The 20,128-nt window shown below is 37.2% G+C and overlaps 1 protein-coding gene across 2 annotated transcripts in view; it reads right to left on the bottom strand.

Moving 5' to 3' along the window:
* Positions 1-5,966: 5,966 nt before the first annotated feature.
* Positions 5,967-20,128, bottom strand: part of Cav1 (caveolin 1) — a 32,895-nt gene continuing 18,733 nt past the window's right edge. For both annotated transcript variants that reach the window (XM_076834128.2, XM_076834138.2), the window contains exon 3: positions 5,967-8,216. In XM_076834128.2, coding sequence (XP_076690243.1) covers positions 7,875-8,216 — 342 coding nt within the window. In that variant the 3' untranslated portion in view covers positions 5,967-7,874. The remainder of the gene's footprint in view (positions 8,217-20,128) is intronic.

Here is a 20,128-nt window from a genome sequence, read left to right as displayed (position 1 = left end):
AAACATTTAAGGAGAGAGAGAGAGTCCAGAGGTCACATGGATAAAGGGACAGGAAAAGGTTTAGGATGAAGCCTGGGGAATTTTCAACATATATGGTAATGTAGAGGACCTTTGAGGAACAAACTATCTCAAAAAGAGAACAACAAACTGGATTACAAATACCATCAGAAGCAGACATATTTTAGAACAGAAAGACTAAAAATTTGTATTTTCTAAAATGAACACTTTGAGAAAAGGAAATATAACAGAGTAACAGTATGAAATAAGAAAAGATATCACAAAAGAATTATGTATAACATTAGAATAAAAAATATAAGAGTTGAAGTAACCTAATTGATTGAATAAAAGTGACATAAAATCAGATTAAGAATGAATTAGTTCACTGAAGGACTAGATTGAAAGTCCTAGGAAATGTGAATGTTCAGAGGTAGAGATAATATAAGTACCAACTTGTTTGTTTTTGATTTGCATTTTTCTTTATTTAATTTTTTTGGTCCCAGGGATTGACCCCAGAGCACTTAGCCTTTGAGCCACATCCCAATACCTTTTTATTTTTTTATTTTGAAATAGGGTCTCACCAAGTTGCTTAGGACCTCACTAAGTTGCTGAGGCTGGCTTTGAACTTGTGATCTTCCTGCCTCAGACTCCCAAGAAGTATCAGGTACTTTGGAAACCACTGAAGGAGAAAATACAAAAATGGAGAGAAGAAAACATTTGAAGAAGAAATGTGGAGAAATATTTCTAAGAGAACAACTACAGATTGAAATAGACTACAGAGGACTAAATGGGAAATATAGATCTTTTTTTTAAAAAAAATCACATGTAGATACATTTTTAAATCGTACACTAAGACGTAAAAATATCATAGACAAAGAGAAAATGATAAATGACACAAATGACCTAAGACTTTTAAATAGTGATACCGAATGCCAGAGGCAGTGCAATCATCTTTTTAAAACACTGAAGGAATTTGAAGATAGAGTTTTACAAGTAACTAATTTGTCATTCAGATGTGTGACCACAATAAAATATTATGAGACATACAAAGCTTTCCAATCAAGAGACTCCCATTGAAATTACCTTTAGAGTAAGTGGAGAAAAAAGAAAGAAAGGATAGAGAGAGAGAAAGAGAGAGAAACAGGAAGGAAGGGAAGAAAAAGAAAATACATCAATTAACGCAGGAAACCTTGGTAGACTTGCCATTTTCTGAATGAAAAATAAAAAGCTAATATTAAGAAAATGAAGAAAGAATATCACCTCCCCACTTGGTAGATTCAAAATATCTCTCAATTAAGCTTCTGGATAGTGTCAGCATGATTGGCTTTGCTAGTATAGGAAGGCCAATGTCATAAATGTGTGCTAAAATTCTCATCTAACTAGAGTAATATATATATATAATCAGAAAGTATCAAAAAGAAAAAAATTAGAACACTGGCAATAAAGATAAGAAAATAGAAAAAATATATCAATAATCTTAAATTTATTTATAATAGACTGAATTTACTACTTAAAGAACAGACTATCAGGATAAAATGCACACTCTAACTTTGTGCTATTTATAAAATAACCATAAAGCATAAGGAAGTAGGGAAGGTTGTGCAGGACCCAGGAGATGCCGTTCACGCGGCAGTGTCTCTGATTGGCACGCTGAGTGATTCGGTGTGTAGTGGTAGAGTACACTGCCAGTACTGCTGTGGATGGCAGCCTTAGGGATAAAATACTGGGAAAAATGTATCAGAACAGTGCTGGTGTAACTAGAACTAAGCTGATACAATCACATAAATATCTAGGGAAATAAATTTAGAAAAAAGCAATTAATTAAAGATAGAAAGATTCACTAATCAATTCATAAGTAAGATACAATATTTCTGAGGAGGTACCAAATGAAGTAGTTTATATAGTCTCTGTATACATAGATATACACACACATGTTCATGTGTGTATATGTGTGTGTATGTCACCATTGTAGTTCTTTGATTTGGGGATGAATTCATAGGTGTTAATGATAATGATAATTAAATAACAAAATAAAGAAATCAAATCAAATACAGCCTCCTGAGGAACAACAATGGTATTGATTTCTGATATACATTATGTCTGGGAACCTGGAGTAAAATGTTATTTTAAAAACCTAGGTGGCTTAGAAATATGATGCTAGCTAGGGTAATTTAATAATGTCTAGATAATGTCTACAGATAATTTTTCTAAGAAGTTTTCCTGTAAAAAAACATAAAGAAAATAGTTGATGATCAGAAAAGGGTCTGAGGACAAGAAAAGTATTTTTTTTTTAAAGAGAAATATAGACACATGATGTTTGTAGGCGAAAACAAACAATCCAGAACACAGGGAGGGGTTGGTGGTAAAGAAGTTAAAGGAGATAACCAAGGGAGCAAAGATCTTGGGGAAATGAAGAATAGGACTTGGGTACCTACGGAAGAATTGGCTTTTGGTATGAGAGGGAATCATCCATTTAGCAGAAGGGAAAGAGACGATGGGAGCAAATCTAAGTAGATTGTTGTGCATTCTGTTTGTATTATTGACTCAAGCAAGTTGGGTAAAAAATAACACCTAGAGAAATTCATTATTATTCAAGGAATTGGCAGATTTGAGGTATGAAAGGCAAGTAAAGAATGGAGATTTCTAGAGAAAAAATAGCAGCTCTGAGTGTTAATGGTAAAATGGTTCTATCAGTTATCTGTTTTTTTTTTTTTTTTTTGGTCTAAATAAATATAAACATTATGGTTCAGTTCAAAATGGGTGTTTCTTCTATCGGTGAAATATCTGCCCTGAAGTTTGTACATCAACTAAGTTAATCATTTTATGTTCTTAGAAGTCATTAAGCTATGTGACAAAATATACTCTTATGAAACATTTTTGTGTTGTAAAGTCTTTTATTTAAATCTATAAATCAATGATTTTGATAAATTTGTGAGCAGTTTTAGTTTTATATTTTAAATGTAAAATGTTTTGATTTGCATTTTAATTACCATTTATGTTTTTAACTATTACTTATTATCAGTAGAGATACTCCTTGCTCTCTGCTTTTTGGCATTACCACTAACTGTATGGTTTGGTATCCTGGTTCAGTTCCCAGACCCTGGAGTTAGACTCCATGGATTCAAAACCCAGACTTCACTGGCTGTGTGACTTTGGGCAAATTATTCGATTCCTCTGAGCCTCAGTTAACTAATATGTAACATTGGAATGATAATGATAATACATATCATTGGAGGTTATTGGGAGGATTATGTGAATTAATACATTTAAAATGCATAAACTTGGAACTTAGAAAATATTACAAGTTTTAGTTGCTATTAGTTTACTGTTGAGAAAGTTTACTCCAACTTTGCTCATACTACTTGCTTATTATATATTCAAAGTGGAAGAAATGATTCTATAAGTTTGTGGGAACAGGAATCTTCATGAAGAGGAAGAAGGCTGAGGGCTCAGAAGCCACATAAAGTTAGGTGGAAGAGTGGGAGGAGCAGAGCATTGATACCGAACACAAAAGTCCAAGACCTCTTATTTATGAGAGCTGGTGATGCAATACAACACTCTAAATCTTATTTGTAAAGTGAGAATATCAATACCTATTTTGAAATCTTACACACATACAATAATGCCTATAAAGTAGACAGAAACTTAGAAATAATTCAACAATTTGAAGCCCTACCCCATCCCCATTTTTAAGAAACAACAACAAATTAGTAGCATATTTCACATATAATTTTTATCTTTCCTTTTTTGGTTAAGATTATCAAGACTATATTTTCATGTGGTTATTCTGTTACATAAGATACCAAAAAGCTAAAAGTAGTCTGTTAAGTTCATGCACCAAAATTTATTTAACTGACTCCCTGTGTTTGTATATTTATGTTGTTTCCGACTTATTATACTATTGACAACCAAATAACAAACATCTATAATGATGAATCTTGGTATGCCTTTGTTACTTTTATTTAGTAAATAAAATTGTAATTTTATAAAGATTTAATTTTATAAATTTTATAAAACTTAACTGTCCACTAGTGACCTTCAAAAAAGTCATGGATGAAGGCATTGCCTTTCTCATCCTCACTAGTATGAATATTACCTTTATTTCAATCACTGCATATGTAGGTGAGAATAGTATCCCATTGCTCTGATGTTATTACCTCCTAATAAGGTTTTCATGTGATTGTCATGCATGTCCTTTTGTAGATTATCTTTTTATATCTTTGCCTATTTTTTCTATTGACAACATCTTTTTCTTAATTTATGAAAACTCTTTATATTTTAAGTATATTATAATGCGTTGCATGATATAAGTTTCTCAAATGCTTTCTTTTACCACCTTCTATCATTTCTTTTGTATTTGTTTCTACAGTTTTTGGTATAGAAGTACAACATTTTTATGTATTCATAAAATGAATTTTTTTATAGCTTAACATTTTGTATTATGTTAAGAATGTCTTTCTTTACTCTCCCTTCTCTAATTTTAGCATGTGGATAACTTAAAAACCAGAACATTTGAATATCAGCACTCATATGCAGGCAAGTAAAAATCAGCTATTCAGATACAGCCCCATTCTGCTGAACTGATGTGTATTATTACGTTAACTGACATTTATTAAATGTGTGACGAGTGCAGCTGTGATCACCAATACAGAGATAAGTCCTCCAAAATCACCTAATTATTTTTTTGTGCATCCAGAGTTGGAACTGTTTCCTGTGTATGGCTGAATCACAATATAAATAAGTCCTAATTTTGTTAATATATATTCATTTAGAGACTCAAGTAATAAAACCAAAAGAGAATCCTTGTTTATATTCACTTCACTTATTCTGCTTGAACTAGAATGTAACTTCAGCCTGGATCTCAAATGCTGCCATGAGCAGAGACTCAGAGACATGTCTTCATGTGCATCTGGAAAGGGAATTGTTGGGTAAAAACAAATCCCAGAGTGAGTTACCAACACAACAGTCTCAGTATTTCCTTGGTAGTCCAGAGAAAGGATGAACTCTGTAAACTGTGTGAAATAAATTTCAGAGTGAGAGAAATTAGAAGATCTCCTTTGCAAAATTTGGTTTGGAAAACATTATTCTGGATATTTCTTGAGTGTGTTTTTGAGTGAAAGTTACATTTAAATTGGTAGACTAAGTAAAGCAAATGCCCTGCCTAATGTGAGCACACTTCACCCAAGTTGAAGGTCAGAGAAGAACAAAGACCAGCCCTCTCCCACATCAGAACTTATGCTTCATTGCCCTCAAACTGGGACATCAGTTTTTTCCTGCCATTAGATTCAAGTGAAAAATAGGGTTTTCCTGGGTCTTGAGCCTGCCAGATTTTGACCTGGACCTTCAGTGTCAGCTATCCTGAATCTTCAGCTTGCTGGCTTACACTGTAGATTTTACAGTTTGTTGGCTTCTGTAATCCTAGAGCCTAGACTTAATACTAAATCTCTTGCTCCCTATTTTTATCTCGGTTGTTTCTAAGTCCTATAGGTTTTGTTTTTCTGGAGAACTTTGACTAATAACAGAAGTCCTGAATATAAACTTATCCAAGGATCAAAATAAATGATTACCTTTTGATAAATCCCAGTTAAGCCCTGGCAAAATTCAAGGCATTGCCTCCTAAATGCAAATTGTGTCCTTAACCAAATGACTGTGTTAATATCCAACACACAAGGTTGTTGAGGGCTCATATTAGATAATAGATAATAAAACATTAAGCCAACTGCTAAAAAAGTTTTTGTTATTAATTACAATTTTATCTGAAGTAACTCATGAATGGCAATGACCTTAGCAAAAAGATCCCAACTAAATGATTGGTAATAATTGAAAAGTAGAAGACCATTACTTGCCCCCCTCCAATACAGTACAAGCATGTGCACATGCACAACACACATGCTCACTACATACAAACACACAGACATAAACACACTGACACACAAAACCCTGTTTTGAGGAAAAAATAAAATTGATGGTTTAACTGTTAAATGTTTTTATTTGTGCAGATTTGTAACTTTTATAGGACATGCAGGATAAAAAAGTGTAAAATATATCAGTAAGCATATAAAATTTCAGCAATTTTTCAGACCAGCAATTGATTTGCATGAGGGACTAAGCCTCTATACAGAACAGACATGTCTTGGGATATACAGTATACAAACTGAATCATAAAGCCGTTTCCCAAATGATTTTCCTCAAATAAAGATAAAAATATCTTTACACTTAAAATGTATGCAGTATATTTTTTCAGTTATATACACTGCTTAAAAGAAAAAAAAAAAAAAAAACTATGTCCACACGCCAGTGTCTGTTTTAAATGCAAACAATCATAGTAGGTAACAGATTGGTAATAAAACTGTCAAGAAAATTGGAAGAGGCAAAAAAAAAAAAAAAAACAAGCAGAGTTCCAATAAGTGTATGAAAATAAAAAATAAAAGCGTAACTGGAGGTTAAAAAAAAAATTTCCAGCAGCAGAAATGCAATACGAGCAGGAGGAATAAAAAGCTTTTGGAGGTACCAGGCAGCTTTCTGTATGAGTCAGGTTTACAGGTGAAATTCCTCAGTTTGAGTTCAGAAGAACTTGAACTTATTCCAGCGAAATTACCTCAATCTTTTATTACTGCCTCCTCCCCCATCTTCTCTCTGAGCAAAATGATGCTTGGATTAGGTCCAAGGCTCCTGACAGGGGGGAGGGGCCGAGTGTCACAGCATAGCAGATGGTTGCAAGGCTTTACTCAGAAGGGGTCATGTTTGCAGCCGCCCTGACAGTCTCACACAATGGCCTCCATTTTGACAGCCCTTCCCCAGAGGCCCACTGATCAGCTGAAAAGGGAACACAATGTTGATCCACTAAACCACCCTGGTGATGGATTAGTTTGGATTCAGGAAAGCGTGATTATTCTTGAAAATAAATGAAGCTGAATAGACATGCTGACCTCATTCAGCTGATGAGAGGCAGGGAAAGCTGGCGTCTACTCCTGCCAGCCCAGAGAGGGCTCAGCCCCATTCGTCCACTTTCATTCATTTTATCGGGCTAATGTTGACCATACATGACATGGATAAAGATGCTACACGATCGAGTGCAGACAGGAGCTTCCCCAGGTTCTGCATCTCAGAGTCAGAAACAAGTATAGGGAGCTAGGCAATGGGTTTTCTTTCTAATTTTGGTCTTCAGGGAGGCTGCTGATCTAATGACAGTTGATGAGTTAGCTCCTACTTGAAAAGGACCATGTGACAAACAGGAAGGCACTTAGGTTTTGTTATCCCTACAACAAATACTGAGGCACAGAAAATTTCAAGAAGAAGGAATGAGTGGGGTCATGTCAATGCAGAAGATTACGCTTTCTAACTTGATAGGGATCAGTAGATCCAATTGGATTACTAAGATGAATGGCAGCAATTCATTAACTCCTCATGATGGGGAGAAAGTGTGCTTAAAATCAGCCCACATACTTGTACACTCATGGCCACAGCCTGGAATTCTTTCCTCCTTATAAAATGATCAATATTTTAAGAATAGGCACTTGAGGTTATTGGTTCTCTTTTATCCCCTCCTGAGTTCTTCATATTTCTGTCAAATTATCTTTCAACAATATGTTCATATGTTAGCCAATAAACCAATGATCCACTTGCAAATCAAAAGGTCAGAAAAAAAAAACTGGAATGGTTTTAAAAAAATTCAGATCACCAAAAATAGATGAAATAGCTCAGAAGAGACAAATAACAGTTATGAAAACTGAGAAAGTGATTTCTTTGTTCTGAACCATGATAAATCATTCATAAATTGTTGCTGCACTAGCAACTTGAAACTTGGGATTGGCACCAGGAAAATCACAAGGAAAAAAAAAAAGGAATCATGAATACTTTTATCCTTGAAATGTCATTTATATTTCTTTCTGCGTGTTGATGCGGATATTGCTGAATATTTTGCCAATGGCTTCAAAGAGTGGATCACAGAAGGTGTGGATGTAGATGGAATAAACACGGCTGATGCACTGAATCTCAATCAGGAAACTCTTAATGCACGGTACAACTGCCCAGATGTGCAGGAAAGAGAGAATGGCAAAGTAAATGCCCCAGATGAGTGCCATCGGGATGCCAAAAATGGTGGACAGTAAGCGGTAAAACCAGTATTTTGTCACAGTGAAGGTAGTGAAGCTGGCTTTCCAGATGCCGTCGAAACTGTGTGTCCCTTCTGGTTCTGCAATCACATCTTCAAAGTCGATCTAAAAGAAAGAAGTTAAAGAATATGAGCATGCGACAGAAGAAAAGAGGGGGAAAACACTACTCAGAATTCATACACATTTATTAGTTCTGTTCTAGTCCTTTGTGAGACGCTTGAAAGCAAGCAGCTTTCTGAGCATCACTTAGAACTCATAGGGAAAACATATTTGGGCTCCACTTTGACCTTATTGTAGCTATAGTGGAGCTTAATAGCATTTTAACATGTTCCCCAGGTATTATTTTACCATACCAAAGGTTGAAAACTACTACTGCTCTCGGAACAACCAAGTGGATGTGATTAAATATCTTGCTTAAAATTCAAACCCAGTGACATGGATAAGGTCACTGGGAACTCAGTAAAATACAAAGAACATGATTAATTAGTTTGGAATTCATTTATGACTCTTCAAACACCATTAGCAGAGTTCCTTCAGGAAATGAGATCATTGTGAGCTTCGAGGCACTGAAAAGTCTTCATGGGATGGTGAGACTTGAACAGGGCTTGGGAAGTGGGGTATGATTTGGAGAGGAAGGAAGAAGGGCCTTGGAAATGTTGTGAGCGAGATCCCAGGAAATAGCAAGGTGAGGACAGTGAGCACCACAGTCAGAGTAGAATGGTGTGGTCAAGCCTGGAAAGACAGGTTGAGGCAGGACTTCATACTGTGAGGTCTACTGAGGATGTTGGACGGAGCAAGGAAGCACAGCCTCAGTCAGTGCAAGGCAGAGAGACTGAAGCAATAGCCAAAGTTGGGGACAGTAGGGTCGAGCTGGAAAATGACCATAAAAACAAACAAACAAACAAAGGAAAGAAAAGAAGGGATTCCAGGGATACTGAGGGAAGAATTCATATGACTTAGTTACTTCAAAGAGGTGGGTGGGACTCACAATGAGCTTTGAGCTTCTGATCTGAGGACAGAGGCGACGTTAAGTAGTATATTAGAAAAAGAAGGTAGTCCAAAAAAAAAGGGCGGGGCGGGGGGGGGAAGGAAAAAAAAAAAAAAACTAACCAGAGGTTCACTTTTGAATTAAATAAATTAAGAGTGAAGTTTTGGATAATGAAAGATATGATTATCAGTGTTCCACACCTAATGAATCCTATAGATGTCCTTTTGGGTGGGCTTTAGGAAGTAAGGAAATGAGTTTGCTGTTGCAGGAAACTTAAAGCCAGTAAATTCTTCTCTAATGCATCAACTGCATGTATGTCTTCTGGGGTTTCAAACCCATCAGAGATGGTAGCTTATTGTCATTTTGTAAAAGAAGAAGGGCAAAGGCCACTCAAGCACACAGCAAAGGAGGAACTCAGAATAAAAACTTTCTCAATAGTATCCTCTTGTGGGTACCCGATCACCTATGCAATTAGAGTTTAGAATTTGTATTAACTAAACTAGAATTAACTAATGCAGAATTAAAAACAAAATTATCAACAGAAATGTAGGGCAGCACCAGCTCAGTTACTTGTGGGTGGCAGCTATAGGAAGGGATCTAATGTAATCTGGAATCCAAACAAGTCAATGAGATCCAGCCAAGCTCAGGATTGGGGAATGAGGACTTGGATGACTCTAAGGAGCTGCTCAGTGCCAAAGAGTCACCTTTGATTCAACACAATAAAATGTCTTTTGGAAAAAGTACATGATGCTTACCAATTTTGAAGCTTTATTTTCTAGAACATTCTGTTTCTTGATTTATTGCTCAATTTCCTAATAGTGTAATATGCAAAAATGGTATGGTTATAATTCTGTACATGAAGTTAAATAGATTTATTATCATTCTAATATTTCTTTGTCCATTTTGATCAGATTTTTTATTTATTTTTACTTTTTTTTAACTTGTGTTTTTAAAAAGGTTGTAGGAAACGTGGCAAATTGGATCAACATTTTAATGATATTTCTATGCGACTTTGATAATTGTCTGTAATGAGGTTTTGTTCTGACACTGCATTCTTCCCAAAGTTTTAAACAATAAACTTGTGATTTTCCTTTAAACCCTCACATTTTCATTTTTTATGAAATTATTTTGTAAGAGAATTTAATGAGGTCAAAATTAATGTATTAGAAGATCTTTCTTGACATGGGGTCACAGGATGATCAATGGTGGTTCACAAATACCCTGCGATGGGTATAGAAATTTTGAGTGTACAAAGTGAAAAGGAGCATTACTTTTATTACAGAATAAAGCAAACTACCAAAGAAAGCTAAGAAGTGGTTTACTGGAGAGAGGCAATTCCTTGCTTCTACAAAACAGACTCTCAGCAGGTCTGCATTGAGAGTCTCTTGCAAGGAAAGGAATCATTCCTAACATTTGCTGACTGGTTATTAGAATCAACTGTTCTTGATATAACTCATAGAAAGTCTACAATAAATTATTTCCATTTCATAAAAAGTGTGATGTTTCAAATGTTAATGAATTTCACAGGCAAATAAGAAGCTTAAATCTGGTCTAAAATAAACCACTGCTTTGGTTAATACCACACTTTACAAAAACATTTTTTCATGTTTTCTCTAAGGTGAGCATGGTATTTCATAGTAATTAAAAGGCACACAGATTTTTTAAAAAAAGACTTTGCTGGATTTAACCCTTTTGGAACTAATAATCCTTCTAGCATGACCTCTGAGGACAGTATTACACCGTGTACACAAATAGTCCATGTCATATAAACATATTCAGTTTTTGAAGACATCTATGAACATATGAGGCTACAAAGTATTTCTTGACAATAATTTTTCCAAACATAAATATAAATACTTCTTTCAATGATCATATTGGAAATTCAAATGCTTTCTTTTAAGTTACTTAGTAAACTTTGGGGTGTCTATATTTTCAGTACTTTCCAGAAAGAGTTAGTGAGCATCATTTGTCTCAAAAACCCAAGTGAATTTAGAGCAGGTCTCCAGGGCTAGATAGCAATAAGACCAAAATAACATGTTATATAAATATATTCAGTTAGTTGCTGCTTTTGCCTTGAAAATTTAAGGTAGTTTAAAACAATATTAAAAGTACAGCTGGGAAAATAAAGCAAAACAGTCTGAAGAGACACAATGAAGATAGAGGGAAAGCTTGGTTTCACTCTACCTCCTTTTCCACACCAATAACAGTAGGTTTCTGTGAAGAGTGCAGGAGGGAATGCACATGAACTACTCAATATGGGCACAGTGCACTGCAGTATACAAAATGCCCAGTAAGTAGCAATGTTAACAATTACTTGCCCTGGATGCCATCTTAATGGACAATTATAATAAGAGAGATTCTCAGTTGCAAAGCACACAGTGGCTTAGAATTCAACCCCATAACTGACTCAAGACCACTAACCTGCATCTGCAATCATCTTCATCTCAGTCCTCTGAGACACCTGTCATTATTCCCCTTTTTTACAGATGAAGGTACAGAGGGAAGTTAAGAAATTGTTCAATATCACCCAGATGCTAAGCAGCAAAGCTGGGACTTGGCATATTTCAAATCTCCACCTTTTGCTTCTGTATCCCTAGGGCCCTTACAATGATCCTCGTGGCTTAAATTTTACCCAGCTAGATGGGTTTCCTAAAACATCACATTTTTGATTATTAAAAGAATGACTCTTGCTAATGTTTCCACTTTAAGTCAGGACATCTAGTAACTAGGATGTTTTGTAGTTGTGGTGCTGATCCTATTTCTATGGCTCTGCACAGTATGTTCTCACAATCCTGGGCACTGAGCCAGGGACTCTCACTCTAATTGGCAGATATGGAAACTGAGGCACAGGATGATTAAAATGGGCCAGACATTCTCAAGGTCCCAAGTGAGTCAGTGGAAAAGCTGATTTTAGAATTCACGATTCTTCAAAGGGGAATTGCATGGAAACGGAGGGAGACCCTCATTATTATACTAAATTACATATAAGAGGTTGTGAGTGGAATGGGAAAATAAACAAGGTGAGAAATGAATTACAGTAGATGGGGTAGAGAGAGAAGATGGGAGGAGAGGGGAGGGGGGATAGTAGAGGATAGGAAAGGTAGCAGAATACAACAGTTACTAGTATGGCATTATGTAAAAATGTGGATGTGTAACCCATGTGATTCTGCAATCTGTATTTGGGGTAAAAATGGGAGTTCATAACTCACTTGAAGCTAATGTATGCTAATGTATGAAATATGATATGTCAAGAGCTTTGTAAGGTTTTGAACAACCAATAAAAAAAAAATAAAATTTAAAAAAAAAAAAAAGAATTCACGATTCCCAGGCCCACGTCCAGCCTTCTACACCACATTGTTTCCTTAGGAACTCATTCCACCCTCTCCATGTACCTTCTCTGCCTATCCCATTCATTTCTCTACTTTCTCATACATGTATTGTCCTTAAGGCATGGACTTGAAAGGTATCTCTGCATGAGCTTAAGAGTACTATTCTTTTCACAATGTAAACACAGGCATATTTGTACATCACCTAGAGTGAAGAAAACTGGGAAGAATATTTTTAGAAATATTTTCATTGTACATTTTGATTTGCATTCAAAATGCACTGAACCCAATAAAGTTCTGCTAACTGAACACTTATGTCATCAAAGGCAGTTCCAAATCCCACCTCAATCAAAGCACAGTTATTTCAGCAGGTTCATAGATATTTAAAGCTAAAAGGATCCTTAACGAAGTGGAGTCCTGTTTGAGACAGAGAAACTGATGACCACAGCTGTCACATGCCTGAATTAAGGATACCTTCCCATTTATAGGCAGACCCAGGATTGGAACTTAGGCTCAGGAACTCTCCTGTGCTTTCCCATTACTGCTGCTGTCCCACATATGCCCCAACAGTCTTGCTGCTATGTTCTGTGGACCACGTGAAAGGAAGCTAGGTTTGCATCTGAACTTCAACATCATCTTGCTCTCAAGAGACCCCACAGGTCTATCTGTTGAGTGATTGATAGTGCCTCTTTTTGCCAGTCCCCAGTGTGTTCATTGCTTACGTGCAGCATCAGCTTGATTAATCTCTCATCAAAACAATCATGATAAGTTCTGTTTCCTAGGGGACTCATTCCAGTTGCCTACAAGTTGCCCCCTGGAGAAGTACTTTCTGTTTACTGAGATCTGGAGCACAATAAGAATTAGAAATGTGCTTAAAAAAAACAAAACCAAAGCCCAACAGGTGTAGATTCCTGTAATTTCTCAGAATGGGAATGGGATGCCTCCAATGAAGCTGAGCTGCTCTTCCCAATAACTGATTTTCTATTCCACAGACTATGGAACAAGTGCTCTTCTGGCAAGAATCATTATGCAGACCTAAAGACCAAAAGCATGAACGTGCTTCAGTGATATTTTTGTCTCAATAGATGCTTTATAAGGAGTCAACAGTTTATATTACTAGATTTTTATAAATGATGTCAAATACCTTTGTACAGCACTGGCTTATGATGCTACAATTTCAGAAACATAAGTTAACAAAAAAATCTAGCAGCAGATGTCAAGAAAAGCAATCTGTCTTGTTGTGTTTTGATAATACTTGGCTTGTGCAGTAAATCTCAGAAGATTTCATCCTGTTAAATGTTATCTGAAGGCAATATTTTAAAACAGTTTATATGTACACAGGATTAAAAGAAGCACAGTCATTTTTTATCTCAAAATATGGACATTTATTTCTGAATAAGGAACTTTCAAGAAGGAAACTTTAAATAAATCTAAGATTTCAGACACAGTGATGCTTACACATTCTGTTTCTATAGGTAAATATCTTTTCAGTTTCAGTGGAAACTGTGATTGTGTTGGAACATATGAAATGTATTATATTAGAACATAATTAAACATTTTTGGGCTGCACTGAATATATAGAACATATTTTAAAAATACTGAAGATATTTATTGAAGACTATCTGCCAGCATTCACAGTCCCATTCCTGTGCTACAGATTCCTAATTGACTCAGGTAATTGGAATAATCCTTTGATCTCATAGGAAATCATGGCTGGTTTACACTTAACATTGCCACTTAGTCCTTTTGGTGAATTATTGGTTCAGTGTAGACAGGGGACTTTATTATGACCAATGAGATTTTCAGAGGAACTCTGGTGGGTGGGACTTGCTTCCTTATGAAAAGAAGCTTTTTGCCCCTTTCTTTTTGCTTAGAATTGGGTGTGTTGCCTGGATGAAGAAAGTCATCTTGTGACAATGAGGTGACTTTTTTTGAATGATTAAAAGGACAAGAGATTAGAAAAATTGCAGCTTTTGGGATTATCAAGATACCAAAATAATGCAGCAATGTGGGTCCCCTGACTTCTTAAGTGACACATACACACTTGTTTTTAGTTACTTTTGGCTGGAACTATTCCTAGAGCACCCCTTCCAGTTGGTTAACATAGTGGGTACACCTCTCCTTGTTTAGAAATATGGGTCCCATTTCTGACCTCATAATTTCCTTCTAACACTACTAGACTCTTTCCTCACAATAAGCTGCCTGATCTGTATCAGGACATGTTTGCTTTACATAGTTTTAGGAAAGAATGAGTAGGCTAACAAACTATGCGTGAAACTGTTTTTCATCTAGAAAAGTACATTTAGATGTGTTAGGTAGCAACTAAGGAGTGTCTCAATGATTCCCTTTCCTGGAATTCATGCCCTATGTAAAGCCCTCCCCTTGAGTGTAGGCTAGAATGAGTGATTTACTTATAAATAATAAAACATGGTGATTGCAATGGGGTGTCACCTCCAAGATGACATTACAAATGTCTGGGTATCTGTCTTGCTTGCCTATCTTGCTGTCCAGTTTATTCTGCTGGAAGCCAGCTGCCATGATAATGCCCTGTGGAGAGGTCCATGTGGAGAGGAAGTAAAAGAAGCCAACAGCCATGGAGTCACCAAGGCCCTCAGTGCTACCGCCTAACAGGAACTGAATCCACTATGTGAGGGAGCCCTGGCATAGTGAATCCTCTCTCAACTCTCTTTTGAGAGGACCCCAGCCCTGACACTTGGATTGTAGCCCTATGAGAGACCCTGAGCAACTACTCAGCCAAGTCATGCTGATTCCTGATACACAGAACATATATGATGATGAATTCTTGTCATTCTATGTCACAAAATTTTGGGGATAAATTTGTTATGCAGCTAGAGACAAAAAACAGAATTACAAAACAAATCACTTTGATTATCATTTCTTATTTTCTATTTTATGTGCTTATAGAAAAGATCTGAGGCAAAGTCTGGAAATAAAAGGACACATAGTATTTTCAACTTTCTATAATTCATACCAAACATAATATTAGAAAAAATTTAGGCTATTTTATAGTGTTTGTGTAGCACTGTTCACCCATATACCTCACATAACATGGTTTTATAACCAGATATGCTGCAAGAATTAAGAGCCACCTCCATCTAGAAAATCTATCACCAAATCTAGGCTCTTAAATATATTGCTCCTGAATGCATAATATAAGCTTCTTACTTCTCAGGAATTATTGGCAAGAGAATTGTGTGACAAAAGAACCAGAAAAGGAAGGATGTATGTTAAAAATGAAGATTCTCAGGCTTCATTTGAGACTCAACTCAGACTCTCTGGGGTGGGGCCTGCGGATCTGTATTTTTAACAAGATTTCTGTCCTTTCTCATGCAGTAGACTATGCTAGTGTATGCCATGGCTTTTCGGATTTAATGACAGTTCCTTTTTGTCTATGCCACTCTCTCTACTCCATGCCTCACAGCCCTGGGTTTCTTCCTGCTTCTTCCCGGGACATCATTGTGTGCTGGATGGCATCTGGATTCTAATGGACAAAGGAATGGAAATGCTCTTGGAAAAGCTTTTCCTCTTTTCAACCTACAAATGTTTGTTATTGGACAAGGATAAATGACCATTATTTATTATGAAAAACACTCAGACAATAGAAGTCCTAAAATGAATAATGATTTATTTTCATTATTCTACACCCAGTAAAAACAAATGCATGTTTTTAAAAATCAAATATGTATTTCTAAAATCCTAATGTATGTACTAAACCCAGTCAAATGGAGAGAGGGTCTAAATCAATTTCCAATTCCTTTCTCTGTTCCCACACATATTTCCAACATGTTGAGCTGCCTTTGAAGCTGATGGAATAAATGTTGTGCAGGAGTGTGTGGGTGCAGGGAGCGTTGAGAAACAGCACAATTAAATGTTACCAGAACACAAGAACTTTGCTCTAAAACCCATGTGTTCTCAGGGATGAACTTTACTGGGCCAAACTGGCACTGTTGGGGAGAGGCTGCTGTGTTCTTACAGCTTGTACTGAAAGCAGGAGGCTTGGAATGAATTGTTCGTCCCTGTGAGTACAGAGATCTCAGTGTGATCCACCCATAGTTTTAGGAAGGATAGAAGTCTGAGGTAGGAACATTGATATGTGTTCTTAGACTTGAAGGCTGGCTACCTTGAAGTGGTAGATACTAGGCCACTTCATCCTACAGAAGATTGCTTCTTAGGGAGGAAGTGAGAAGGATCCTTTGCTAACCAGGGCTTCAAATAGAAGAAGGCAGAAAGTGGGTATTTATCTATCTCTGTAAGCGAGTGAAAAGTTTTGGGGTGGGAGATGTAGGATGTGGAGGAAGCTGCAGTCACAGGCCTGGGCCTCCCACTTGGGCCCGGTATGTCTCCCTTTGGACTGAGTTGTTTCTTGTTGCTTCTCAGTCATCATGGAGGCTTGGAATAATATTTTACATTTATAGTGCCCAATTTCCCTTGTCTGCTTCTCTTTACAAACTTAAGAAATTCTAGGTTATCGTCACAATACAAATGGTGTACAGGCTCTTATTTCCCACTAAGACTATGGAAAGGTCACAAATAATATGTGACTAGACCAAGACCAGGACTTAGAGCAGAGCCTGTGTCTATTGAAACCATCTGCTGTCTTCCATAATGCTTAGCAGTGCCATGTACATGGGAATTAGCAAATAAACATTTCTTGGTTGCATAAGATTTTTTTTTTTTTTAAAGATGAAGGGATACATGGCATTTCACTAGTCATATTATCTCTTAAGAACTCTTTGCCAGGTATTACAAATGTAATTTTATTTATCTTTTTATTTGTTGGATCCTTTTTTATTCCAAATGACTTTCTTGTTCACCATAGTTTTATACCATCACCATTCTCAACAGGAAATAGAGGTTGGAGACTTGGTCAGCCTGGGAAGCCCACACACAGAGAAGCACGTGATTTAAGCTCCAAGTGTCACCTTTAAGGAAAAATGATTTTGAAAATACAGATTAAAGTATGTTTTTAACTTGGTTAGGTTTTGTCCCAGTGATCTGAATAATTATGATCGTGTAGCTCTGGCCTGAAAGCACTGGATTGTGAGAAGGATGGAGCCCCAGGGAGGAGGTAGAAGCAGCAGCCAGGCCCAGTCCTGTTGGGGAAGGGCTAAGGAAAGACAGTGAACTTGTCCTTTGGTGCCTTTAGCCTCCACTTTTTTCCCCATCTTCTGTGTGTGTATGTGTGTGTGTGTCTGTGTGGGTGCACATGCACACAAAGGCATGTCTGTATGCATGCATGTGACCTACTGTGGGCAGAGAGGTCCATAGGGAAACTTGTACTTTAGAATGAATTTAGGTGCCTCTCTTCAGTCTTGTGCAGGGAAAGCAGAGGATCCTCTCTAGTTATCTTCTTGTGTCATTAATGGGCTGCAGGCAACAGTGTGGTGTATATACTCTGGGGCAAGAGAATTTTCCAGAGGTCTTGGAATTGCAATAATTTACATTATTAAGTACTATATGTCTCTACGATGTGAATACCTAGAAGATAGGTCCTATTTTGTCCATTTTACAAAATGGACAAAACCCCCCAAATGTTGTTCTACTACTTGCACCCAGACTTCCCAACCAAACTAACAGAAAATGCATCTCCTGAATTATCAGTTGACTATTTCCACAGGAAAGGGCATGTGATCATGCAGGAGGAAGGAGGAAGGGGCTGCTCTCAACCCTCCACTTTTAGCTTTACTTCCCTATGACCTCACTCTTCTCTGGCCAGGACTGTTGGATCATTTGACTTTGACCTTATTCTTGGGACAATGGTTCTCAAATATTATTAGCATATTGAAGAATTTTCTGAAGATACCTGTTAAAATATAGATTCCTGGACCTTGAGTTTGAATCAGTTGTCTGAGGATAGGATCCAGTAGCTGTCCCTCCTTCCCTCTATGATCTGGATCTTAAATGATCCCAAAGGCTCACAGGATAAAGGCTTGGGGGCCAACTTGAAGTGCTATTTGGAGTGGTGAAACCTTTAGAAGCTAGAGCCTAGTGTGAGGAAATTAGGTCCTTGAAGAGTGGGGAATCCCACTCCTTTCCTCTTTTTCTTTGCCTCCTGGCCACCATGAGGTGAACAACCTCCTCTACCACATGCTTCCCACCATGATATATTGTGCTGCCACAGCCCCCAAGCCACAAGTCCAAGCAACCTTGGAGATAAAATCACTGAAATCTGAGCCCCAAATAAACCTTTTCTCTTTTAATTTATTTATCTCAGCTACTTTGTCACAGCGATGGAAAGCTAACTAATGCATTTCCCCATAAGGACACTTTGAGAAATGAAGTTTGGCTTAGGCTTCATTCTCTGCTCGGCAGAAGTATCTACAAAACCTGACACCCAGATCTGAGTGAGTATGATACATGACTGTCTTGCTTTTGAAAGGACTTAGAAATGCCATATGAGCTCTTGGTTTACAGCGTAGAGCTGAGTTTGAATTCCTGCTCTGCAGTGCTCTCTCAGATAAATGAATAACCATTTTGTGACTTGGTTTCTTATTTGTAAAAATGTGAATAAAATGGTACCAGCCTCCTAGGGCTGGACTGAATTTTATATGTGTTAGCTTATGTAAACTGTTTAGAACAATGTCTGTGACACCAGGAGTTCTGGCCCAAGAGCCCTGGCCAGGAGTAGTAGGGAAATGTCAGGCACTTCAGTAACGGTACTGGGAAGATGGAGAAGATATTGTGGAAAAGAACCTTTTGGCATTCTTAAAATTCTTCCACATAGGTGGCTTCTTATTTTGTGTTCTGCTTTTAAATGAGTAAGAAGAATTAGTTTACCACCAGCAAGTCAATTAGCCCTCTAGAGTTTGATACCATGAAGTACACAGTAGCCAAGTATGCCTCAAGGGCAGAAGATGCTCTGGGGAATGAGTGCACACATGTGTCAGAGAAACTGGTGGCAATACCAAATACATGGGCTCTCTTTGTTTTGGATTATTTCTCTCTCTCTCTCTCTCTCTCTCTCTCTCTCTCTCTCTCTCTCTTCTTTTTATCTTACTTCTCTTTTCTTTTCCTCTGCAGGCAGACATCAGATTTCTCCATCTTTTTCTTTTCTTAGGAGGGAGTATGAATTATTCTGGGGTTCAGAACACACTTTGAAAATTGAAGCTGAATCGCTCTGTTCTGATAACATGGATACACCTTCCTAGTTTTACATCCTATTTTGCATTGAATTGTGTTGCTGCCACAGCTCTATTGAAGTCCTAATCCCCACTGATCATGTGACTTTATTTGTTCACAGGGTCATTATGGATGTCATTTGTTAAGATGACATTATACTGAGTAAGGTGGGCCTTCACTTACTATGACTGGAATTCTTATGAGAAGATGGTCATATGAAAACACAGGGGAGAAGACCATGTGACAACTGAGGCAGAGACTGGAGTAGTGATCCCAGGCATGCCAAAGGTCCCTAGCAAACACCAGAAGCTAAGAGACGGGAAGAGTCCTCCATAAGTTTCAGAGGGAGTGTGGCCCTGATGACCTCAAGATTCTGGAGTTCCGGGCATCCAAATGATGAGACCAAAAGTCTCTGTGGCTCTTAGATACCCAGTGTGTGTGACATTTTGGAGGGAAGCCCCAGGTGATATATGCAGATCCCCTTTGAAGTTGCTTGAACCTATCTTCATTGAAAGGGTTTTGGGGTTCCAGAGTATTTTTATGCCTCTTCCTGCAGGCTGCCC

This window comes from Callospermophilus lateralis, chromosome 1 (assembly GCF_048772815.1).
Source record: "Callospermophilus lateralis isolate mCalLat2 chromosome 1, mCalLat2.hap1, whole genome shotgun sequence".
NCBI lineage: Eukaryota > Metazoa > Chordata > Mammalia > Rodentia > Sciuridae > Callospermophilus > Callospermophilus lateralis.
This window is presented reverse-complemented; position numbering and strand designations above follow the sequence as displayed.